At 42.7% G+C, this 26310-nt stretch overlaps 1 protein-coding gene across 4 annotated transcripts in view; it reads left to right on the forward strand.

Moving 5' to 3' along the window:
* Positions 1-21235, forward strand: part of NFX1 (nuclear transcription factor, X-box binding 1) — a 63597-nt gene extending 42362 nt beyond the window's left edge. Inside the window, exons 11-24 of one of the 4 annotated variants that reach the window (XM_090274273.1) lie at positions 87-159; positions 1365-1444; positions 2319-2427; positions 4782-4901; positions 6810-6889; positions 9301-9531; positions 10276-10349; positions 11155-11256; positions 11817-11858; positions 17532-17630; positions 18208-18274; positions 18928-19073; positions 19745-19849; positions 21079-21235. In XM_090274273.1, coding sequence (XP_090130399.1) covers positions 87-159; positions 1365-1444; positions 2319-2427; positions 4782-4901; positions 6810-6889; positions 9301-9531; positions 10276-10349; positions 11155-11256; positions 11817-11858; positions 17532-17630; positions 18208-18274; positions 18928-19073; positions 19745-19849; positions 21079-21151 — 1401 coding nt within the window. In that variant the 3' untranslated portion in view covers positions 21152-21235. Of the gene's footprint in view, positions 1-86; positions 160-1361; positions 1445-2318; positions 2428-4781; positions 4902-6809; positions 6890-9300; positions 9532-10275; positions 10350-11154; positions 11257-11816; positions 11859-17531; positions 17631-18207; positions 18275-18927; positions 19074-19744; positions 19850-21078 lie in introns of all 4 variants that reach the window. The other 3 variants (XM_090274274.1, XM_090274275.1, XM_090274272.1) reach the window with 3 other exon arrangements.
* The last annotated feature ends 5075 nt before the right edge of the window (positions 21236-26310 follow it).

The following is a 26310-nucleotide window of genomic DNA, read 5'->3' on the forward strand; positions in this document are numbered from 1 at the left end:
ATGCATGTAACATTTAGTGTGATACTATAGTTGTTTTGTTTCACTTATTCTTAAAGTACTTACTGTTTCTTTTTCTTTTTCCATAGGAGCTTCCATGTACCAGTCTCAAAGGTGAAGGTATGACTGGGAAGGGGCATGAGGGAACTTTCTGCGGTAAAGGTAATGTTCTATAGAATTATATATTTGTCAAAATTCAGCGAACTGACACAACATTTGTGGATTTCATTGTATGTAACTTTTACCTCATAAGAAAAAGAATAATAATCATAAATTAAATTCTAGTTAATGAAGTGCTGAAAACTTTAGGGGATGCATACTGATGTTTGCAGCTTACTTTAAAATGCATCAAAAAAAGAAAAAAAGAAATTGATGGGTGGGTAGAAAATAGATACGTGAAAAATAACTAAAGGTAGAATATAGGTAGTCGACATATGAGTGTTCCCTGTAAAATTGTTTACTTTTGTGTATGTGTTTAAAATTTTTCATAATAAAATACTGGTGGGGAGAAGTGAAGGTAAATAATACCTAATGAAGCAAACCTTTTACACACAGACTCTGATGCTTGTGCCCTGTAAGCCTTGATAGGATGTTGGATACCTGGAACAGGGACTCAGCCAGCAGCCTTCTTAACCTTTAATATCGTTTCTTCCTTTGTCCTTGATGCTGATGTCCCTGTCTATTAAGGCTGTTTCTGTTTTGCTAACCATAACATAATCTTTTCTTTAAGCCACCTTGAAACCTGTTTTGAAAAGTTATAGAAGATAAATGTATACAGAATAGAAGTTCATACTCTGGTCAGGAAGAAAGCTAATTGGTTAGGATACTTCTGGCTGCAGGTATTGGAAAACCCAGGGAGAAGTATTGTCTCACGTAACAGAAAGTCGCTAACAAGAAATACCTGCCTCAAAACATCAGTAAAAATTTCAGTTATTAAAAACATAATTTGAAAAAGTTACAACATAAATGCAGTTTTATTTATTTTTTGAAAAGATTTTATTTTTAGAGAGTGGGGAAGGGAGGGGAAAAAAGAGGGAGATAAACATAGATGTGCAAGAGAAAACATCAATTGGGGCCCCCAAGTGGGGACCTGGCCCACAACCCAGGTATGTGCTCCGATGAACCAGCAACCTTCTGTTTGCGGGACAGCACCCAACCCACTGAGCCACACTAGTCAGGGCTGTTTTCTTTTTGACAATCTGAAGAGAAAAGTGATATGTTATTTTAATATATATTTTCACCGTAACATTTTTACCGCTTATTTACATTATTACATCTGTATTTCTTAAGCCTATAGCCACTCAGGTATTTGTTGAATGAATATTAATCTCCTTTGCTTTGTTTTCCTTTTTAATTGGCCATAGCAGATGCTACATTTATGTGTGACAAGCGGTGTAGCAAGAAACGGTTGTGTGGACGGCATAAATGTAATGAGATATGCTGTGTGGTAAGTGGGCCTGTCATTAGGCACAATCAGATTGCCTCAGCCGTCTGGAATGTAGCCCAGATTTAGAAATTACTGGAAGGAGTCCCTTGAGCAGGAGTCAGAGAGCTGTCCAGACAAAGCTGATCTCAGTCAGGTTAAAAAGTCAGCCAGTGGCAACAAGGAGGAAGAGAAAGAAGACAGAGCAGAGCCCAAGGCCACTAGATGAACATACAGTCCTCTACAGGAGATTTGCACTGTCCCTGACCTTAGCAGCTGGGGCTTCAGGTTTCACATACCCCTTGTGTCAAGTTGGTAGGCAAATGAGTGTGACATTTTGAAAGGAGCAAATTTTAGTTATCTGAAATACTCACTTCTATGGAACTAAATAAAGGAAACTCTTCCTGGCAGTTGGTACTATGTTATCTTGTCATGTGTGTGTGTGTGCATAAGATAACAGTACCAATAGCAAGACAGTGCATATATACACACATACACATATGTGTATATTTATGTATAAAAAATACGTAATTGTTACTTTTAAAATGTATTGACATGGTGAAGAGTGATGAAATTATACAGTATATCAAAACTTATTTAGAAACTAGTGTTTGAAGGCTTAAAGACTTCTTCCTGTAATTGAAAATTTCTAACATCCAATAGCAGATGAGACTAGTATGAGTCCCTTATATCCAACCTCCAGCTTTAGTAGTGATCCACTCATGACTAACCTTGTTTCATCCACATCTCCACTAACTCCACCTCCCCTGATTATTTTGAAACTAATCTCAGACATCATTTCATCCATAAATGTGGAGAGTTCTTTTTTAATTATTAATTTTGTTTATGGATAACAAAATAGAGATGATTTTGTAAACAAATATAAATCTCTTCCTAGGATAAGGAGCACAAGTGTCCTTTGATTTGTGGGAGGAAACTCCGCTGTGGCCTTCATAGATGTGAAGAACCTTGTCATCGCGGGAACTGCCAGACATGCTGGCAAGCCAGTGAGTGTCTTTACTGTACACTTTATCATAATATTTTTCTAAAAATTTAGAAACATAATCTGTTTTGAGAGAATGATATGCTTAAATTGGTATGAATTACTCTACTAATAAGTCTTAGTATTTCTGATATGTTTAATTTTTTTTTTAAGTTATTCCTAATGCTGTATTGTCATTCCTGAATGTACAGAACTTGGGATGTAGGCAGTGATCCTAAGATGGAACCTGGTCTATTAACACCTCTTCCGTTACTTGCCTCTTAATTATTATAGACCCAGGTTCTGTCCTCACCAATTCTTCTTTCTCTATATCAGCTATTTTCAACCTTTTTCATCTCATGGCATACATAAATGAATTACTAAAAGTCTACAGCACATCAAAAAATATATTTTTTGCTAATCTGACAAAAAAATAGGTACAATTTTGATTTACAAAACATAATAATAATTGGAATTGCCTACCCTTTTTGCTCCACAGTGGCTTTTTAAAAAATCATATGCTTATACTTGTATATAAGGATTTCTGATACCAAAAGTTAACCAATCAGAAGCAAACTTATTATGTAACATGACCAATAAGATGCATCTCTATTATATGACCTATATATTTATGGTTCAAGATAGACCATTCACACTGGACAGCTATTGTGTTGACTCTTGTCGTTTTTTTAATTTGACAATCTAAGGGAAAAGAGGTCAGTGCCCCTTACTAAATAGTCAGGTATTGCATGTTTTAAAAAAATCAAGATTTTTTTTTCCTTCATCAAGGACTTTCTTAAGTGAAACTGGCACTTTTTATTTACTCTTAAGTGCTTGGCAGTGAAAATACAATGATTATAGTTTGATACTGCTGCCTTGATTTGGGCTATGGCCCAGGCAGTTTTTTTTGTTTTTTTTTTGCTTTCGCACCAATAGTGCAAATGTGAACATGGTGGAAAAAGTAAGTAATATCAGTATCATTATGAAAACAATTTTGATCCTGTGGATTTCCCGAAAGGCTCTCAGGGACCCCTAGGATCATCAGAGCACAATTTAGAACTGCTGCATTAAAATATTGGCCTGATTCAGGGTTTACCAAAATATCTTCTCTAGAATGTTAGGCTTGCCTTGTTTCAAAAAGGCGTTAAATCTGTTTTGGAGTTCTATAGAAAAACATACATGGCCCCCTGGCCAGGTGGCTCAGTTGGTTGGTTGAAGCACCATCTCATACACCAAAAGGTTGTGGGTTCAATTCCCAGTCAGGGCATACACCTAGGTTGTGGGTTTAATCCCTGGTCAGGGCATATATGGGAGGCAACTGATCAATATTTCTCTCCCTGCCCCACGCCCTTTTCTTCTTCTCTCTCTTAAAACCAATGATCATGTCCTCAGGTGAGGATTAAAAATATATATATATGGCCCCTTACCCTTGACCTAGCTATTTCACATATATTAGCTCATTCTCACAGTAAACTTCTTAAGTGGATAGGTCAAAGTTTCTTATCCACTTTTGACCACAAGAAAGCTCAGAGGGACTTGCCCACAGTCCCTGAGCAAATAAGTAGTAGGTCTAAGTCTAGAAGCCTAAGTCTTCTGACTGTTTACAGGGCTCTTTCTACCACATTGTGTAGCCTTTGAAGGGTTTGCTAGAGAGTGTTGACTGAAAAAGAGCAGTGTGTATGGGGGGATCCTAGAAGGCCCTGGGGTTTCCTAATTCTGGGGCCCTAGTTGAGAACCATGGCCTAGGGTCTGGCCTCTACCATGGCCCAGAGTGGGAGAACTGGCTCCCCAGAGGGTCTGAGGGATAGGAAAGCTCTTGACAAAGTAGGCTGCTTGTTAGAGCCAACCCTTGTGAGGTCTCATTTTGATTGCGCTTATGCACTGTGCCTAAGGAACTCAGATGTAGTCCTGTGCTTTATCTCAGCATTATATTTCAAGCACCATAGATATTGATTAACCTAAAAGAATTTTCTTGAATGGCTTCAGTGGCTCTCCCGGGTGTATATTCAAATACATATTTTTGTGTTTGTTAATTACCTGTAGCTCTCATAATCTCTACCAATTTTTGTAACCAAAAAAGAGCTGTACCTATAGTGGAAGTCTCCTTGTTCTCTCAAAAAGAGATGCCCTGTAAGTCTTTGGTTTATAAAATACACATAAAACTGTCTTGGGTTCATGGTCTTAGAGTTCATTGTGGGTAAAAATGAAACACTTCATATATATCTGCTTCTTTGTCATCAGCTCAGCTACCACAAAATAAAAACATTTTTTAAAAAGTAGCCAATTCTCTAGAACTATAAGCCAAAAAAAGAAAGTGTGTATGTGTAAAATAAGAGTGTGCTCATCCCAAACTCATGAATTCACCCACTCCTCCACCAGGTTTTGATGAATTAACCTGCCACTGTGGCGCATCAGTGATCTTCCCTCCAATTCCCTGTGGTACCAGGCCCCCTGAGTGTACCCAGACCTGCGCCAGAGTCCATGAATGTGACCACCCAGGTATGTCCCATCCCCTTGCCTCAACACCTACAGCCTGCTCACACCATGTCATTTAGGATGTTGCATGATGGTCTTCACTGCTCTGAGGTCATCCTGTGATGGCACCCTTGCTCCCAGAGTTGCTCAGGGGCTGCTTCTGTGATCGCAGTGCCTGCCATTGCTTTGCTCTGTGAATGTCAAATGCACCTAAAGGCCAGGAGAAGCCCTCGCAGGTATTGTCTTTTAGGGATGGTTTTTCTTTCTTTGTGGCCTCTGCTTTTGGTGCATATTTCAAAGTTGAGCATCTTTTTACAAAATTAGAAGTAACTTGGGTTTCATTGTTGTTGAAGCAATATATGTTTATTTTATAAAAAGAAAAGAAAAATAGAGATAAAGTCAAAAGATTGAAATATCATTTATGTCATCTTTTAGGACTTAAACTTACTGTGTATTTTGGGGGACTTTTTTCATGGGCAAAATATACCTTTGCTCTTGTTTTTTTTCTCCTACAATAAAGGTGGAATTTTACTGAATTTACTCATTTTAACTAGCATTTTTCTCTCTTACTATAATTTAAGCATCCTTACCAATGGATATTTATTACAAATAGATTTTTAAATGGCAGTGGAGTGTTCTATTGCATAGATGGACCATAACTTATTCAGTCAGTCTTATGTTGCTGGACATTTAAGTTGTTTCCAGTTTATCTCCAATGGTCTGCTGCAGACACCAGGCCTATACTACTTATTATCACCCATTTTTTTTCATATCTGTCCAGTCTAGTCACTGGCTTTCCTCTAGAACCGTATCAGGCCAATCATTTCATTTTACCAAGTTCCAGAGGCAAACCTGAAATTTATCAAGTCATCAGACTTGATACTTAAGAAGTCTGGTCATCTGATTCAGACTGACAGGCAGCTAGCTCTCAATTTTTAAGTTACTAGAGTAAAACAGTTAAGTAAGTTCTTTATGAGGTGAAAAGTTCCTTCCCTGGGGACCTTAGGGTGCCCCACCCCCACCCCCAGCTTAGTCTTTAAGGCCCCTGCTGTGGTGTTCACACCAGCAAGAAGTAAATGCCCAAGCCAGTAGTCGTCCGCTCCCTCCTCTACACTCATTTGCACACGTTACAGATGAAGTCCAAATCCTACTGGTTAACGTCCACAATATGAACTTAAAACCATCTGTGAGTTTTATTTTTTTAGCCTTTTTTGTTTGGCATTCGTTTAATTTTCCTTAAGTATTTGTTGTATATCCAGCATGGTATCAGACACAGAAGGAGGTTTAGAGAAAGAAAAAAGAGCCCGTGACCTTGAGGTTCTTATGTTCTCCTGGAGAGGAAAGGGTTGGTAATTAAGTGAACAGGACACAACCAACCATTACGTGAAGATGGGCCAGATAACTTGGCAGCAAGCCATCTGCGTAAGAACTAAGATGTCAGAGAATATAAGAGAGCTCAGGGCAGGGTGTGGTCAGTTAAGGAAGGCTTTGTTGTAGGATGTGAGTTTGGATGAACTATCTCATACAGGCAGCAAGGGATTGAAAAGAGTCAGCAGAAGCATGTTAGATGGATGAGGAACAAAGATGTCTGAGCAGGAGTGAGCAGTTGCTGTGTAAGGTCCGGCCAGAAGAATGACTTGAGTGGAATGGACAGACCATGGGGCTGTGCCGCAGGGATCGGGGCAGGAAGGCTGCCTCCCTCCCTGCTCCTGTGCATAGCATGTCTGACCCCCTCAGCTGGGTTTCTTTTTCTCACTCTTGGTTATCCCTTAACACTTTGACATAAAGCCAGCTACTTTTTACTTTCCTGTGACCATTTTTTAAAGTATTGTAAGTTTAAAAGTTCCCTGTCATAGGCCACTATGACATGTGTGATAGTTTATGTAGCTTTATTTAAACATTATTCCTAATTTTACCTTTCTCTTTCTTCAGTATACCATTCTTGTCATAGTGAAGAGAAGTGTCCCCCATGTACTTTCCTAACTCAGAAATGGTGCATGGGTAAACATGAGGTAAGTTTTCTCTCTCGTGTTCATTATTCCAGCCAAGGATTTATTTTTATTGAATTATTTTGAGTTGTTAGTCTCATTGTTTCTCAAAATTAACACTCCCAAGAAGCACAGGTTTGCTACTGACACTTTTTTCTTCTCTTTCTTTTTAATTAAGGTATAGTTTGCATAAAATAAAATTTACCTTGTAGTGTACAGGTCTGTGAGTTTTGACAACAGCATTGATCCATTCATGTAACCACCACCACAATCAAGATGTAGAACAGTTCGTTCACCCCAAAAAACATTCCTTTGTGTCCCTCTCTAGTTGTTGTTCTCCCCACCTCTAGGCCCTGGCAACCGATGATCTGTTGTCTGCCCTCTTAGTTTTGCCTCTTCCAGAATGTCACATAAATGGAGTCATACAGTCAGTAGCATTTTGCTTACAATAAGTAAAATTTAGCCAGTTGGCCTTGAGAACATGGGCTGTTTTCTGAGACAGCTTCTAGGTTAACCAGCATGGGGAGAAATTACTAGCCTGGGCAAAGGTGCTAACAGTGTGAGCATCCCGGGAATGGAGGTGGGCTCTCCAACAGCAGCCCCTGTTTCTTCTCTGTACACCCTACACAGCTTCCCATCCTGACTGCTGGGCCCGAACGCCTTCCTCCAGGCTCACTTGCACCTCCACATTGCCACTGCCGTGAAAGACATGCATCCTTGCTCTTAGCCTCTAAGCTGTATTCAGAACTGTTGACTATGGACCCTTTGAACTTTAAAAGACACTTATTTTTAAAAATGCATATTCATGGTAGAGTTCTGCTACCCAGAAGGAAATAATCTTACTCTTCTGGTGTATAGAGTACCAGTCATGTGTGATACACACTTTGCTCCTACTCTATTAAGATTATACTGTTTTGTTACCTGCTTTTTTATTTCATAACACCTTGGCCAACATTTCTGGAAACTCTTGACATTTATGACAATATGCTTTCAGTATTCTTATCTTGATAGACTTATTTTTCTTCATTTATTTCCTGTGAGTGGTTATCAAGTCATAGTCCTTAGTATTTATTTTATAAATCTTACTTCCTCTGAGAGTAACCACTCTTATGACATTCATGCCTTATCATCTTTGTGTTGACGGCTTATTCAGACTTCATTCAACAAATATTTTTTGCAAGCCTACTAGGCGCTCGGTAAAGATTAGGTTCAGATGACTCAGAAATGAACAACACAGTTGTGTTCCCTGCCCCTGTGGAGTGTAAGTACAAAGCACTGAAGGGGAGAGAAGAGACCTCTACCCAGGGAAGGTGTTTCTAGAAGAAGTAACATCCTAAAGGATAGTGAGAATGTAGCCAACTCACGGAAGGGGCAGCAGAGTGCACAGCATGTGCAAAAATTACCCCCAGCGCCCTGGGTGTAGAGGAGGTGATTAATGGTTGGGAACTACAATCTTCCAACGTACTGATTTCAAAGCATTACGAGGCTGTACATCCTAGACTTTGGAGTTCTTTCCAAGAGTAAAAGTTAGGTGTCACTGGAGTTGAAGTATATTTCTCATTTTGAGGGTTCTTGAAAGAATTTGAGCGATTATATAAAAGTAATTTCGGTTCCACAGGAAAAAAATTCCAGCATCTTTTTCCTGGAGTGAGGAATACTGGAAGGAGGCAATTTCTAAGAAAAAATGAGCTGGGGATTACATGGCCTGTTGACTCTTAATTTTTAAATGACTGAACTGTCTAAAGCTGTGGAGACCCTGAGTTGGGAAGCATGAGGAGAGCTGAGTATTTAATTACATAAAACAGTCCTGCAGGCAGTCTTAAAACCATGGCCACTGGTGCCCCCACTCTCGGGGTCTGTCAGCTCTGCCCTAGCTCTTTGTAAAGGAAGGAAAACATTGTCTGAGTATTTAAGATTTTCTTTATTTTTTAGAGAGAGGAGAAGGGAGAGAGAAAAAGAGAGAGAGAGAGAGAGAGAAATGTCAATCAGTTGCCTCTGGCATTTCTCCAACTGGAGGCCTGGTCTGCAACCCACACATGTGCCCTGCCCATGATTCTAAGCAAGGACCTTTGGTTCCCAGGCTGGTGCTCAATCCACCGAGCCACAGCAGCCAAGGCGGTCACAGCATTTTTAAATACTCCCTAGTTCTGTGGATTCACATGCTTATTACCCACCTTGGGAAGTTTTATGTCCCAAGGCACACTTGGCTGTTACTACAAATCTTTTTGGGTCCTAACGAGCATTAAATAAAGTTCAGATTTCTTTTCTTTTCAAACTATAATCTTTCAGACTTTGGAAATCAGCTTAATTTTTTTCAGATAAAAATAACTTCTAAAAAATGTTCTTTTTGAAAGTTTAGAAATGTTTAGATAGGAAGTTAAAACTCAGTCCAAATCCCACGTGGAGATGAGAATCTGACCACTTCTGTCTCCTAGTTACGAAGCAACATCCCATGTCACCTGGTTGATATCTCTTGCGGATTACCCTGCAATGCCGCGCTGCAATGTGGGATGCACAAGTGTCAGAGACTCTGTCACAAAGGAGAGTGTCTTGTGGATGAGGCCTGCAAGCAGCCCTGCACCACTCCTAGAGCTGACTGTGGCCACCCATGTATGGCACCCTGCCACCTCAGCTCACCCTGCCCTGTGACTGCCTGCAAAGCCAACGTGCGTATTCCGGGCTCCAGGTGGGGCGTTGACTCTGGTTCTGGGGCTGCTGTTGGGTCCAGAACTGCCTGCAGCAGCGCCTGGATATGCATCCTAATTAGAGGTCTTCGGTTGCAAGAAATTGCAAGTTAAATTGACAAGAGCAAGGTGGAATAAATTGTATAGATTTCTGTCAGCCCAGCTTGAGACGGCCTTTTAAATATATAAGGGTCTGTTTTGTGCAAGATGTGCTGAGGCTACGCCAGTGCACAGGCGACACATGGTGCCCTCAATTAGATGGGACAGGTACTCCCTAATTGATTACTCAGATAATTGTGACTGTGGTGTCATGAGGGAGTATGACACCCTTCCAGAGTGTGTTACGAGAGTATGTGAGAAGGGGACTAACGTGGTCGGGGTGATTAAGGAAGGCCCCCTGAGGAGGTGAAAGCAGTGGGATGAGGAGCTGGTTAGGCCTTGGCTGGTCCTGGGTCAAATGTGTCCCTCTGGTTCAGTGGTAAAAACGCCATTCCAGGTCTGTCCTTTCAGGTGGGATTAAGGACAGGAGTAGTTCCCAGAAAGGGGCATATCAGCCACTGCGTAATCAGTTTGCATGTGTGATTAACTTGCTCCATCCTGGAGGGCAGCCACTCACTGTCTTTCTTCTCTGCCATGGTTTGATTTGAGAGAGGCTTTAAAAGTGAAAGCTGCCTATTCACATGGTTTCCATGGGCTAAAAGTCGCTCCACGTTAATCTTATTTCAGATTGAGCTGCAGTGTGAATGTGGACGAAGAAAAGAAACCATGATTTGCTCCGAAGCATCCAGTACTTATCAAAGGTTAGTGCTACCTAAATGTTAACAATTGGTGGATCTAGGTGAAGGTTACACGTGTGTTTATTATAGGATTCTTGCAACTTTTGTAAAAATTGGGAAGTTTTTAAAATAAATTTTCTTGAATTTAGTTTTTCTGATTCAAAGAAAAGGTACTGCTTTATGTACCTTTCTTTCTGAACTTAAATTTGTAAAGTAACCTCTTTATTTCTCCTACTCCTTCTTCCTCTCTCTTTCCCTTTTGGTCTTATTACACCATGAGATCGCAGGGAAGATGTCCTGAAATTGCATGAATTGCTTTAATGCCCGACTGCTTGTGGTAGTGGCACAGCTAGGACCAAGTCCAAGCCCTGAGGTGGGGGTTTCTGACTGTCTTTGTAGCCTCTTGGGGCCTGTGTGTTCACACAGGAATCTGGGTACAGAGGTGTTAGGGATGGATGGTTGTGTGTATCTGATTAAATATGAGATGTGCCATGGAGATAATGACTTTTGGAGGATGCAAACATCGAGTGGCTGCATGTGAGTACCCCAAGAGGCCAGGCATTGGCCTGGGTGTTCACGAGGGTTCTGAGGAGTGGACTACCTCATCTTTCCCTGTGCAGCTGGCTGCTTAGAATCTAATTGAGGAGATGTGACATAAGCATGGAAGTGGTTTATAACAGATGGGCTTTCGAAGCCACACAAATTGTTGAATGGTAGATATGCCTTGAAAGAAGAACTCTGTGTGCTGGTATGAAGAGGTTCTTGTGAAACTGCAACGCCTTTTCTATCTTTTTTTCTTTCTTTTTTTTTTTTTTTTTTTTAATTTCAGAAGAGCTGCTATTTCCATGGCCTCTAAAATAACAGACATGCAGCTTGGAGATTCAGTGGAGATCAGCAAGTTAATTACCAAGAAGGAACTTAACCAAGCCAGGTAATTTTTTAAATGTGTGACTGTGCCTTCTTTCTCCTATTAGGCTTAATTTCCAAAGGGCAGGAGCAATTCATTTATTTCAAACCCCTACTGTAAAGCCTTGTACACACAGTAGGTGTTTAACAGACATTTGAGAGTGAGTCACACTCAAACCAGTCCAGTGAATCCTGCCCAGGGTACAGCTGAGACTAGAGGAGACTTCTCCAGGCCTCACTCCAGCCAGTAGCCAGAGGAAACAGAGGCATAGATGTCTCCAGCCCAACTCATTGGAAAACAAAGAACCAGAGTGGTGGCTATGTCAAGATGGGAATGTGGGGCTCTCAGAGGGACACTGGCAGCACTTTGGGGGGCTGAGCAGGCAGGGGACACTGAGGCCCTTCTGAGGATTCCTAGACTTTAACAACCCAGAGGCCTGCCCACCTGTCCTTGAGAGGGACCTCATCCAGCCATGCTCAGGCCTAGAGTCTGCTCCGTTTCCAGGTTGACTGTCTAAGAACTTATTACTGGATAGAAACTGAAACCTGTGCCCTGACTTTATTTTTTTTCATTTGCTTCCCAAGGCTGGAGTGTGATGAGGAGTGCTCAGCCTTAGAAAGGAAAAAGTAAGTAGTGTCAGCTGCTGTTTATCTCATTGTCCTTGAGCTCTGTGACACTAGTGGAAGGGAGCAACCCTCTAGGCGTTCACTCAGTGTCTGCTCTGAGTCTTTTGCTGCTATTGGAGAGCAAGAGAAATTTGATCATTAGAATTGAAGTGTCTAAGGATAAACTACTTAATGTGATTTCAGCATATTTCTGAAACATGAGCTTATGTGGTTTGGGCATGGTGTAAACATCACATGTCACAGCATACTTATTCATGACTAACAGACTTCCTGATTCCACAAGAGATAAGAGGCTTAAAATTTTTCAATGAGCTTTTATGTTGAAGTATAACATACATATAGATCAGAAGTAAACCGATCAGTGAGTCATCACAAAGTAAATATGGTGTTATTAAAATCAGCACTGGGTCAAGAAATGGAAAATTATCAGAACCCTCTCTTGTACTTCACAAAGATATAACCTCTATCCTGACTTCTCACACTTGAGATGAGTATTATCTGTTTTGAACTTTATGTAAGTGATGAAATCATATAGTTTGTATTAGTTTTATCTGGCTTCTTTTATTACCTTTGTGACATTTATTCCTGTTGTTGAATGTAGCAGTACTTTGTTCGTTTTCATTCCCACATATTTTATTGTATCAATATATTATGATTTATTTCTCTTTTCTATGATTAATAGATATATGTGGTGTTACAGTATTGGGTTATTATGAATAATGCTCTGTAAGAATGTTCTTATACTTGCTATGCTGTATATATGTATTTTTTTTCCATTGGATATAAACTTAGGAGTAGAACTGCATATTAATAGAATATATATATGCTCAGCTTTAGTCAGTTCTACAAACTGTGCCCAAAATGTTTGTACCAAATTACACTCTTCACTAGCATGGTCATCGTCTTCATTACTCTGCATTTTGTCAGCACTTGGAATCATCAGTCTTATTCATTTTAATCCATTCTCATAGATGTTAGTGAGCTTTTAACTTAAATTTACCTGATGACCAGTGAAGTTGAGCACCTTTTTGTATGTTTAATGGCCATTCAGGTATCATCTTTTGTGAAGTGCCTATTCAGGTCTTCTATATATTTTTAAATTGTTTTTTCTGTTTTGTTTTATTTTTTTCATATTGATTGGTAGGAGTTCTTTATATATTTTGTGTATGAGTCCTTTGTTGGTTTTATGTATTGTATTTTTTCATACTTCGTGCCTTAACTTTTAACTCTCTTCATGGTATCTTTTGATAAACAGAATTTCCTGATTTTAAGGTAGTCCAGTTTAATCAGTCTTTTCCTTAGTGAGTAGGGTTTTTTATGTCCTGTTTAAGAAATATTTGTCTATATCAGATTATGATGACATTTTATGTTATGGTCTAGAAGCTAAATTATTTTTACCTTTCACATTTAGATCCACAGTTGACCTGAACTGTTTTTTTTTTTAAGCATAAGATAAGGACAGTTCATGACGTAGTGTTTTTCCATATGACCAGTACCATTTATCAAGATGTCCTTTTCTATCCTAGCTGGTGTTGCTCAGTGGATTGAGTGCCTGCCTGTGGCAAAGAGTCACCAGTCTGATTCCCTGTCAGGGCACATGCCTGTGTTGCAAGCCAGGTTCCTAGTTGAGGGCGTGCAAGAGGCACACATTGATGTTTTGCTCCCTCTCTTTCTCCCTCCCTTTTCTCAGTGCTCTGTAATGTCACTGACATGTGAGTCTGTTTCTGAGCTCATTCTGTTCCATTGCACTAATATCACACCATCTTATTGTACAATTATAACAAGTCTTAATATCTGCTACGTGTATCTCTTCAAACATGGTTCTTCAAGATTGTCTTGGCTACTCTTGACCTTTTGCATTTCCACTTAAATTGTAGAATTACCTTATCAATATCTACCCCCAAAAAAACCTGCTGGGATTTTGATTGAGATGGCATTTAATTTATAGATCACTTTGAAGTATAGTTAATGTTTGTTGCCCTGTATTCACAACCTTGCTAAATTTAATTTTTTTTTTAACTTTAAATGAAGTTTGTTTATTGTGATTGAGGGGCAGTATGTATGCATTGATTTGGCTCACACATCACCTGTGAGTTGGACAGCTCATGTTAGATGCTAAGGCTGGTGTCATCAGTTGTGATCCCAGTCTTCTTGGAGACTTTACACATGCCACCATGGTGCCCAGGTCCCCAGAGCTCTGTCTTTGCTTGCGAGTCACTGAGGTGTAAGCGTGTGTGCCCAGGACAACAGAAAATCAGCTCCCAGCCAGGCTCCCACACACTCCTCAGCTGCGGGCTGGTTGTGGGGCCTCCCCTGCCTCAGACATGGGGGGCCCCATCATGCCTTTGGCATTCTGGAAGGCCAGTTCACCAACAGTGCCCAAGCTCACTGGGCCCAGGGGCTGCCAGGTCACTGGGGGAGGGTTAGGGTGGTACAGCTGGAGCCTTGGGGAGCCTCCAAGGTTGGGGGTGTGCAGTCCATGTGGCCCATAGATTTACTTATTTCTAATAGTTTATGACTTCTTTTAGATTTTGCATGTATCTAATCATGTCCTCTTCTAATAATAGTAGTTTCATTACAATGATTATACTTGTATTTCTTTCCAATTTTTAACTTCTTTTTCCTTGCCTTATTGCACTGGCTATCGGGCCTCTAGGAAAATGTTGAATGGAAGGTGGTGACAATAGATATTCCTGACTTATCCCCAGTCTCATAGAGAAAGCTTTAAATATTTTACCAGTAAATATGATGTTTGCTGGATAGTTTTTATCAGATTAAGTGGCATTTATTCAATGATGGGCAAACTTTCTGGTACCAACAAAGATTGATTAAAAGGTATAGCCCTGTAAAAATGTTAATAATTGGAGATTTAGGTGAAGGGTATATAAGAGTTTATTAAAATATTCTTGCAACTTGTCTTTGAAAATTTTTCAAGATGGAAAGTTAAACAGAAACAAACAAATGCAAACAGAGTATAGTCCCGTTTTATGTTGAACTTTCAGTGATTGTTAACAGTGCCTCTTTAAGTGGCTGTGTGTATAGAAGGTAATATGATCGTTAATAGCATTGCCCAGATTTCCCTTGGTTTGACCCCTGTGTTAACTGTGTAATAACTGCTGTTCAAAACTCTTGCCCTTTAAGCACCATTAGTCATAGTGTTCTCAGCTGTAAAATGTGAATTCAGAGTCCTGAGTATTCAGAAATGCTCTAGTGAAAACACAGAAGTCCTCTTAAAAACATGGAAATGACTGTTATGAGTTGAGAGAGAGTATTGTGTAGCAGGTAGAGCCTCAGAGCTCTAGAGTCAGATTGCCTGGATTTGAATTCTCGCTTCACAAATCACATAGCTGTTGTGAGCTTGGGCAAGTCACGTGTCCTCTCTAAGCTTTGATTTTCTTTAAAAACTTTGAGGGTTGACCAGGCAGCTCAGTTGGTTAGAGCATTGTCTCAATATGCCAAGGTTGCATGTTCAATCCCGTGTCAGGGCACATACAAGAAGCAACCAATAAATGGATAAATAAGTGGAAGAACAAATCAATGTTTCTCTCTCTCGCTCTTGCTCTCTCTCCACCTCTCCCCCCGAGATTTAAAACAACAACTATAGAAATGGTGACAATAATAGTGCCTACTTCCCAGAGTTGTGAGAATTAAAACATTAAAACTAAGGATGCAACATAAAGCTCTTGGCTCACAGTACGTCCTCAGTACCTGTCACTTATTGATTAAAACTGGCTATTTCTGAAAGCCTTTTGAATTTCTTCTCAATCTTAAAGTAATGGCATAATAATCCTCACTATATACTCTTTCTTAAATACCCACTGACCTAAGGGAAAAGAAGAAATGCAAATTTAAAAGAGAAAATGCCATGTGAAGTTGCAAGTATATGCTTCATTGCAGAAATGAAAAACTGGCAGCCCAGATTTTTCACAGACATGTTTTATTGGCGTTTACATTTGAATTAGTAGCTAACTGATACCCCCCCCCCCCCCGCCGGAATTCTCTTGAAAATTTGAAAATTAAGCTTCTCTTGAAAAATTGGAGGGTCTAGCAATAGTAAACCAGTTGTTATGTGCATTAAGCTTTCAAGAGACCCCTGTCTCAGTGTAAATGAAAATTGTAGTAAGTGCTTAGCTGAATTTTATCTCTCTTTAAAAAAAGGTTAAGACATTATTGGGTGTGGGTGCAATGCTGTGAAACTCATATATTGTCAGTCAAAACACAAAAGGACAGCAGTGGCAGCCATTTAGACCATGATGACCAAGGATCTGAGGTCCACACCATTTAACTTAGTAATCCTAAAAGCTTTTTGCTCAGAGATATTGTGTCCCTTACAATAGTGAGAAACTGGAGATGTGTTAAAGAAACCTAAATGAGGAATGTTTAAGTAAATTGTGGTATATACATAATTAGAGGATTATGCAGCTATTAAAACAGTACGTGTGAAAACCAAATAGTAATATGAGAAGTGCTAATCATATAATGACAGGGCAGAAAAAGATGCAGTTTTATATACAATGATTACAGCATATTTATAAGGGAAAAGATCTGAAAGGAAATGTACTAAAATGCACTGCTTATGTTGTTAATGGAATTCTTTATTTTTCAGACTTTCTATAATGTGATATAATTTTATTTTTTTATTTATTTTTAATTCTTACTTGAGGATATGTTTATTGATTTGAAAGAGAGAAAATCATTGACACGAGAGAGAAACATTGATCCATTGCCTCCTGCACACGCCCTGACCGGGGATCAAACCTAGGTATATACCCTGACCAAAAATCGAACCCGCAACCCTTTTGGTGTACGGGACAACACTCCAACCAACTGAGCCACCCAACCAGGGCATGATATTAATTTTAATATTTATAGGTCTACTTTATGTATCTGATGTTTAGGTGAAACCTCAGAGAAGGTCATTTCTCCTTGACCATTCCCAGTGCTCTTAATCCCCCAGCCTGCTCTACACCAGAAAGTACAAGTCCCCAGTGTCAGCCTGTGGCTTGCTTGGACCCACATAGACCTGTCTTGTTTATTTATTCTGTGAAGACAATACCGTATCTTGTCACAAGTTGTTATTATTATTTCCTTAATAATTGAGGTACTGAGCCCTGGCTGATGTGGCTCAATGGATTGAGTGCCAGCCTGCGAACCGAAAGGTTGCCGGTTTGATTCCCAGTCAGGGCACATGCCTGGGTTGGGGGCCGGGTTGTGGTCCAGGTCCCTGGTTGGGGGCGTGCGAGAGACAACTGAGCAATGTCTCTCTTGCACATTAATGATTCTCTCCCCTCTCTGCTTCCCTCCAATAAAATTTTTTTTTTAAATCAGGGTACTGAATCAGGTTTACTGAAATGAGATCATTAATGTATAAATAACTTAGGACATGCTCTGACTGGGTGGTTCGGTTGCTTAGAGAATCGTCCCAAAGGGTTGTGGATTCAATTCCTAGTCAGGGCACATACCTCGGTTGCAGGTTCAGTCCCCAGTTGGGGTACATATGGGAGGCCTCCAATTGATATTCCTCTTTCTCTCTCTCCCTCTCTCAAATCAATGAACATATTCCTGGGTGAAGATTTTTAAAAAAGAACTTAGGACCTAGCGAGCCCCCTGTATTACTATAAGATAGTTTTCCTTCCCCTCTTGTCCTTTTATTTACATACCTCTTACTTTCAGGCAGTTAGCAGAGGCATTTCATATCAGCGATGATTCTGATCCATTCAATGTACGTTCTTCAGCATCAAAATTCAATGACAGTTTGAAAGAAGATGCCAGGTATGTAACTTGTTACCTGCTTTCTTAATTGCAGTTTACAAGAATATGTGGTCTTTTAAGATGCAACTAATATGTTCTCTATGATTGACCCAGTTAAAGTTTATATATCTATTATAGGAGATTATATAATGTTTAATAACAAATTATTCTTTTGGTTTCTCAAAACTATTCCCATGAAGAATTGAATTTGGCGGGGGATGCGGGGGGTGGAGGCCTAGGGTAGGAGTTTGGGCCTCCCTGGGGCTGGACTAGCCTAAACTCTCCGGCTGAATCCCACTTCTGTCCACCCAGGTCTCAGTCATATGGGTCCTCACTTGGGCAGTAACAGCTCTTATTGTCCACCTGTCTCCTGGGCCTCAAATGGCTATTTCTCCTTCCATCTTCTCCTTTCTCATATTTGTTTTTTCTTTCTTTGTTCAGTCATAGTCAATATTCTGTTATCTAACAATTCCTGACCTTTGCAGTTTTTCTGCCCACATTGTCCATTGTCTGCATTCTGTAGGTAGGGAGGGTGGGCAGGAAGGATTTTCAAATAGCAGGAACAGGTCAAGTTAACTGTATTGATTTCTCATTCCAGGAAGGATTTAAAGTTTGTCAGTGATGTTGAGAAGGAAATGGAAGCCCTTGTGGAAGCCGTGAATAAGGTTGAAGTCAAAACATCCAAATGGACATGTCTCTAAGGCCAACTTAATAAAAAATCAAGTCCCAGAAACACTGTTGATGTAGAGTAGTTGTAGAAAAAAGCTTCCTTTTGAGGATCCTTATCTTTCCCAAAAGCCCAGCCGTAATAATATCCACAGGAGCCCTGTCCTGGTTCAGGAAAGATATCTGCAGTCAAATTACATGTAAATAAAAATCCTAGCCCTGGCTGCTGTGACTCAATGGATTGAGTGCCGGCCTGTGAACCAAAAGGCTACCTGTTTGATTCCAGGTCAGGATACATTCCTGGGTTGCAGGCCAGGTCCCTATTGGGGGAATGTGAGAGCCAACCAATCGATGTATCTCACTCACTCCCCACTTATAGGCCCCACTGTCTGTGTAAGTCTTGGCTCACTTACCCTCTGTCCCTGACCCCGGCCAGCTGCTACACTGTGGCTCATGAATAGAGGAAGTGCATCAGCCCTTGTCTCCCAAACCACTCAGCTTGTTGGCAGTCAGTGAAATGCTGTATACTGTAGGCCTCTAATACTCAGCCACCTCTTTACTGACCCGGGCTGTTCTAGTTGGGGGAAGGACCTTTGTAAGCATATTCTGCTTTCAAGATGATTTTATCAATCATTCGTTTTCTTTAATACAGGGAAAGAACAGTAAGAAGACCCACTTCTTCCCTCCCATGAACAGAGACCATCGCCGGATCATCCACGAGCTGGCCCAAGTGTACGGCCTGGAGAGCGTGAGCTATGACAGTGAACCGAAGCGCAATGTCGTGGTCACTGCAGTCAGGTGGGTTGATCTTGCCATCATAGGAGGAACTCCTTGGTGGGGCAGACTGGACTGGGAAGCAGAATCTGCCAGTACTTGCTTTTCTTGCTTCCTTTCCTAGAAGAATAGTTGGGAAATCTGCTTCTGGGACAGCCATTCTGAGATGATCTAAAGGTCAAAACCAGGCTGCACAGCCTCACGTCTGTCCAGATTTACATCAGTCACTGGAGGCAGCATTCCTGGGCTGAAAGAACAGACCATGAGGGCCTGGGTTGGATGCCTGCCCATTGCATCTGTCCCTTTTTATCTTCTTTCCTGGCATGATGGAAGTAGAAGGAATGCTGGACTGTGACGCAAAAGACATTCCCTGTAAACAGTGATTGCCATCAGAGGAAACTGGGACAGTAAGCATGTGAGACAGGAGGGGTAAGGGGGACCTAGGATCACTGTCAGAACCTGAGAGAATAGCAAGAACTTCTCCATGAAGAAGATGCAAGGGTGAGATGAGAAAAAGCAGGTAACAGGCCCAGCAGAGATGGGTGAAAGGGACGAGAGTTAAATGAAGTGGAGACAGGTCACATCAGAGTGCTCAGTGGCATCCCAGTGCCAAAGTCCCAGACTGGATTTCCAGCTATCTGCCTGTCTCCATAAACACTTCTCACTTTTCATATTTTGTCTTTGACTTTTATTAGAGGGAAGTCCATTTGTCCTCCTACCACGCTGACAGGTATACTTGAAAAGGAAATGCAGTCACGGCCTCCGCCACCTATTCCTCATCACAGACATCAGTCAGACAAGTAAGGATTCTTCAGCTGCTTTCCAAAGGGTCCTGTCTCTTCAGAAAAGCTGGCAGAGCTGAACTGTAGGGCTGTACCAGCCATTGGTGGCCTTCTCAGGCCTGGCCTTGGAATACTGTGTTCAAATATATAAGGTTTGACTAGATGTCAGACACATTTGTCATACCAGCCGTGTCCCAATTTTATGTTTGTCATGCCCACCCACTTCCCCATCAAGAGAGCAGTCCCTGGACATAATTTCCACACTGTAGAGGGAGACCCTGGGGAGTGGATTTAGTCATCACACCAGGTGATTTAGGAACATCACGTGGTTCACAAGTTACTCTGGATGAAAGTGAGGTTGGAGGGGGCGAGTTGGCAGTAAAGAAGGGGACTTTCATGTTTTGCTCTACTACCATATGATTGTGAGTCACTTTTACAACAAAAACATGTATTCGTGACTTATAGGGAAGAGAAAACTGCATTTGCAATCAGCAGCACGTCTGCCGGTTGTTTCTCAGGCAGGGGCAGGGAAGGAGCACCATCCCTCCTTCCTTTCTGTCCCTTGCCAGGAGGGAAGCTGGCTGTGCCACTGTGATGAAGCAGCCTTGCTGAAGGTTGTTCTGAGACCCATAGGGCCCCCTACTCCTGCTCTGGCCTCCCACACAGAAGCCTCAACAGTACCCCCTGCACAAAACCTCTTGGGGGGTAGTAGGGCAGTTTACAAGGTCATCATGAGGGTCATAGCAATTGGTATTCCGCTGGGACTAGACAGAGCAACCAAGTGTTGCCCATTGGGCACAGCTCCACTGAGAGCATCTGGGGACATGTAGCTCCCAGTGTCAGCCCTGGTCAACCTGGGAAGCGGGCGGCCTGGATTCCACTCAGCACAGACTGCCTCTCTACATGGCAGTGGTTTGGGGAATGGGTGGAGTGTCCACTACCACCTGGACATAACCATGTGGAGTCGTTGACCTGTTTATACTATGCTGTCTTTATTTTTTCCTTTTCTTGCTTTATTTTTATATAAAACTGTATTGTGGGAAATTTTTTTACAGTAGAGAAAATAGTATTAATACAGTGAGTCCCTGTGTGCCATCGCCAAATTCCAATAGTTCCCAGCTCATGGCAGACCCCACTATCTTATCAAAGCTTCATAAATGATAAGCCAGCCGAGCCTTAACTTTCTGAAGACCTGAATCTGTTTCCCGAAGAAACAAAAGATGGATAGTTCTTTCTTTGCTTTTCAGGAATCCTGGGAGCAATAACTTACAGAAAATAGCCAAGGAGCCAGGAATTGACTACTTTGATGTCCAGGACTGAGAAGCTCAAGATGCACTCAGATGAAAGAATGATTAGGTCGGGTGGAGCCTCATTTGCCAGCAGATAAATCATGCTTGTTCCCAACTTCCTGGTGGACTCAGCCTCACATGCTGTCTTGTATTGACATGTCCAAGGCATGAGTGTGTCAGAAATCCCCTGTGCTCTAGTCCCTCTGTATGAAGTGTGTCTGTGCAGCCAGATGTTGACTGCATGGTCACTAGTAATTCAGTCATGTATTTGTAGAGGCTCCTAACACTTCCACTGTCATTTCTCAGAGCCTTAGGGGAACATTGGACTTGGTTTGGACAAACCAGAGTTATAGCCTGAAACTGGCTCTCTGCCACTTAGTCATATCCTCAGTTGTCCAAGTTATCTACCCTCCTCCTGAAAATGCCCACAACATCAGATGCACCTCCCTTTCTTAATTCAGACTGATCACAGTCTTTGGAAAGACACAGCAAATTTCTCAGTCTGAAATACCAAACAGTGAGTGGATACACCATATCTGGAATCACACATGTTCTGTTGAACCCAGCTCCTTATCTGAGTCTTTTGCCAAAAACTCTCATAGACGTGTCTAGCTGAAGTTATTTTAGTGGTTTTCAGTACCATTAGCTCTAGACCTAGCAGAGGGGTTGGGTGACTTTACAGAATTCCATTTTCTAGAGTCCAGGGATCACCTCACACTACATCACTGAGCCTGTTGGATGACAGTCATTTGAGCTATTTACTGTGGAGAGAGAGGACACACAGCAAGCTCCTCCTGCCAGGTTCACACTGTGGCCTCTTAAGTCTGACCAGTGTAGCCCCAACACCTCTCTGATTAAGAAATGGTCTCAGGTAGACTTACCTTCCCTGTGTTCCTTTCTCCCAGGCCTGCAGCCGCCATATTGGCTCTACCTATCTCTGAGTGCTGCACTTCTGTTTGAATAGTCAAAAAAGTGTGTGGACAGTTCAGTGCTGATCTCAGCAGCCCACTGGAGGCATTCTTAGTCTCCTTTAAGGCAGGTGCATCACCAGTTACATTAGTGTGGCCTTCTGCATTGGCACCCCTCCAGCACGGGGGCCAGACTTCCAAAAACTTCCTTCTGCTCCAAAACAAGTCACAGGCCCCTGAGACCTGAGGAATGACTTCACAAATCCCACACTTAATTTTCATAGAGCGGGGCCACCTTTGGTCCTGGCCCAGACAATCTTCCTTGAAAGGCATCAGGTACAGCAGTGGGAATAGACAACTGGAGGGAAGAGATGAACTACAAAGCCACCTTATCTGGGCCCATTCAGCACAGGGTCAGTGGCTCTGCACCCAGTAGGAAGTCCACAGGCATCTGCTACATCTTTCCATCAGTGGGTTCAGTGAGTGAACTGCACAGCGAGAGCATCTCGGGATCAGCAGGAGGCAGGAAACCTGATTTCAGATTCCAGCTCTGCTACATAACAACATGCCACTTGGTGGAATGGAGGTATCAACTACCTCACCAGGATGGTTGTGATGAGTAAATGAGATAACCTAGAGGTGCCTGATCTATCATAAGTGTTGAAAGTTTATAAAAAAGATACTTGATATCTGGAAAACATGTAAGCATCTTTTTTCTTCATAATCCTGGCCAGGTAAAAGGTTAGAATGCTAAGCAGTCCTCTTCAGGTGAATGCTCATGTGCCTACTTAGCACTAGCCTTGTACTAGGGCCATGGGGAGCAAACGTGGCTTGTTTTTAGTCATCCAGCAGGGGACACATACCTGAATATATGTAATGGAATTGGTTGGTCTCCACAAATAGGTCATTAGTCTTATTAAAAGCTAAAGAAGCATGTGAGGACTGGGTTAGCTGGTGCTTGGGGGAAGGATTCCTGATGGGGAAGGAAAACAGGGGGAAGCATTTGAGCTGAGTCCGGAGGTGCAAACTGCTGTTCAGAGGAGGGAAGCGTGCCACGTGACGGTAAAGAACATGAGACAAGCCTGCAGGTGTGGTTTGTGGTGGGTTTGAGGAAGGGATCTTCCAGAATGGTCAGACAACTAAAGGACAGTTGATGAAGCTGGAGAAGTAGACAGGTCAGCCTGAGAGCCATGGGTAGCCACTGAAGGATCCTAAGCAGAGAGTGGCTGGCATGGATTTAGGATCTAGAGCAGGAGCCAGCACACTTCCTGGTAAAGAGCCGGTAGTAAATATTTCAGGCTTTGTGGGTGTTGAAGCTACCCAACTGTGCCATTGTAGTGTGAAAGCAGCCACAGACAATACATGCGTGAGGGAGCACAGCTCTGTTCTAATAAGTTTTATGGACACTGAAGTCAGAATTTCATCTGATTTTTGTATCACAAAATACTTATTTTTCCAAACCTTTTAAAAATGTGAAAATTATTCTTAGCTCATGCGTTGTACAAAAACAGCAGCAGGCTAGATGTGGCCATGGACCTTAGTTTGCCCAGGAATTGCAGGGCTAACAGGTAAGAGGCCCAGCCAAGAGCTGGGAGGGAGAGGATGAGAGTCGTGGGAGTTGGTGTTGCAAAGAGGGAAGAGATTTCAGGAAATCGGGGGAGGTAGGATAGGATGCCAGGGATCAGCAGAGAGCCAGCCCCCTCTCCCCCCATATCACCAAAGGGGCCTTAGACGCCCTCAGCAAAAGGAAGCTGCTCATCCAGTGAGCAGCAGCCTTCAACAAGACTACATGAACGTGGACTGAAGGAAGCTACCCCTACCCCACTACCCCATACATGAAGGGAGCTGTGGGCACCATGACTCCAAATTGTTGCTCCCCAAGTACCAGGCAGTATCGTTACTCCGCCTCCAGCCCCACACTTTTTAGCAGGAGTTTGTTTATGGGGCCAGAGCTTTCCAGAGACCCAAGTTCTTATCTCTAGAATTCCCTCTGGCAGGGCCGACTCCTCAACAGTGGTGCCAGCTTGGCATCCAGTGGAGGGCTGTGTGCGGGACTGGGGATGAAAGCAGCCCTCCTGATTGCAGGACTGTGGAGCAGCTCTGGAAGGTGTCCTGGACAGGGCCCAGCCAGGCCAGAGGCAGGCCTGTGTGTGTGTGTGTGTGTTTGTGTGTGGGAGGGGGGCATGCAAAGTCCCAAACAGAAGGTCCTGAGATTCGGTGTGGGGAGTCCTTCCCGCATGGTGCCGCCCTTTGTACTTAATGCCTAAAAGCTGGGTGAACCTACCGCTATGCCACCTCTTCCAAAATGGGGGAGGAAGTGCCAGGCTGGGCTAGAGCTTCACCTCAGACCTGCCTTCCTCCGTCATACCCATCAGGCAAATTCTCCCAAACTGCCCACTTGGCCTCAGCACAAATGTCCCATACCATCTCTTATGGCTTTTAGAGCACAGTTCCATGGGGCATTCTCTTAAGCCCATCAATTCACAGTCTACAAAGGCCCAGACAGAAGAAACAAGGCTCCATGGAGTCACACTGGTGTGTGCCAGTCCAGGACTGGCATCCAGGCCTTGCGTTTTCCAACCTAGAGCTGCCTTCGGTCTGGAGGGGCCTGAGTCCTCAGGATAAGATGCACTGTCTTCCCCAGACAATTGGTTGGGTGTCTGTCCCAGTGGCCTAGGCTGTCCTCTCCCCAGGCTTCATGCGACACACACAGCCTCCTGGGAGACCTTGGTGTGGAGAACCCAGCTGAACTGTTGGGAAGCCCAATGCTGCCTCAGCTCTCTGACTCTGGGAAGTTTGCTTTTGGTGTCTGGGCATTGGTCTCCCCATCTGTGAATGGGTGGTAATTTCTGCTCGTGCACTGCCCGGAGCCATTGGGAGGGTAGCGCAATCAAGCCTCTGGACCCTGACTCAGAACTGTCTCTCGGGGGTAGCTCACGTAGAAGGAACAGAGCAGTCCCGAAGTTGCTCTGATAGGGGTTGGGGCTTTCAGTCACACACACCCCATACTCCACCCTCACCCACCCCAAGCCTGACATGTGGGGAAAGGAGTCAGAAGTCCCCGTGTACCCACACTTCCCAAGTATCTCTTCTGAGCTCTTAATATGCACCAAGCACTGTGCTCATCTTTTGCTCCTCAAAGCCCCATGAAGTGGGTATTCTTATTACCCCCATTTCACTACTGGGGTAACCAACCGGTGGTTGGAGGTTAGGTAACTAACCCAAGATGACTCAGTTAACAACTGGGGATCTGATATTCCTACTAGGTCTCACTCAAAACCTGTGTTCTCTACATGGTCAAAGCAGCAGCAACTCATACAGCTCACACTGGAGTCCCTGGGACTGCAGGGCCCATGAGGTCAGGACAAGCAGGAGTTTTTAGGTGACAAATGCAGAGAACACCAGCAGCCCCCGAAGATGGAAGGGTTTCCTACAATGGCCACAAGGGGGCAGGATGTATCCTCAAACCAGGAGCCTAGGGATGGGGTGAGGGAGTGTTTATACTTTGCCTCAGGAAAGCTCTTTAATTAAAACTTTTTAGAAGTGTTTATACCCGTCATCTTTTAAATGTATCACCTTTAAGTTTTTTAAAAATACTCTTTGTTAGTTGATATAGTATAAGCACAGGGGGAAAAGCATAAGCCATGTGGATAATCTGAAGGAAGAACATCCCAGGCAGAGGGAACAGCCATGGCAAAGGCTCGGTGGTGGAAACATGCCCTGTGCCTTGAACGAACAGCAAAGCCAGCGGGCTGCAGGAGAATGAAGAAGGGAGAGAGCGGCAGGGGCCTGGGGGCTCTTGGAAGGCTTAAGGCAGAGGAGTGAATGATAAGCGGTAGCTCGTTTTTGGAAAGGGTCATCCAGCTGCTGTAGAGCTGATTCAGAGCTAGGGGAGAGGCTGGGACACCGGTCAGAAAACCGCTGTTACAATCCGAGAGAGAGGTGACAGTGGCTCGAACCCTGGGGTGGAGAGAAGTGGTTGGATTCCAGACACATTTTGCAGGTAATACCTATAGGATTTGCTGCTAGCTGCAATGGAATGTCAGAGAAGGGTCAGGGATGACTTAACAGTTTTTGGTCTGAGCAATGGGAAGATGCATTTGCCATTTACTGAGACAGGAAAGGGTGTGGGAAGAGCAGGCTTGGGATGAAAACCTGTCCATGTGGTACATGGGAGCCTAAAGTCTAGAAACAGTTGTGATGGAGATTAATTTGGGGGACTGTTGGAATAGAATGGTATTTAATGGCTGGTGAGATTATGTTGGGCTGGGGGAGTGGTGAA

This window comes from Furipterus horrens, unplaced genomic scaffold, assembly GCF_987537825.1.
Source record: "Furipterus horrens unplaced genomic scaffold, mFurHor1.1.pri manual_scaffold_4, whole genome shotgun sequence".
In the NCBI taxonomy this organism is placed as follows: Eukaryota; Metazoa; Chordata; class Mammalia; order Chiroptera; family Furipteridae; genus Furipterus; species Furipterus horrens.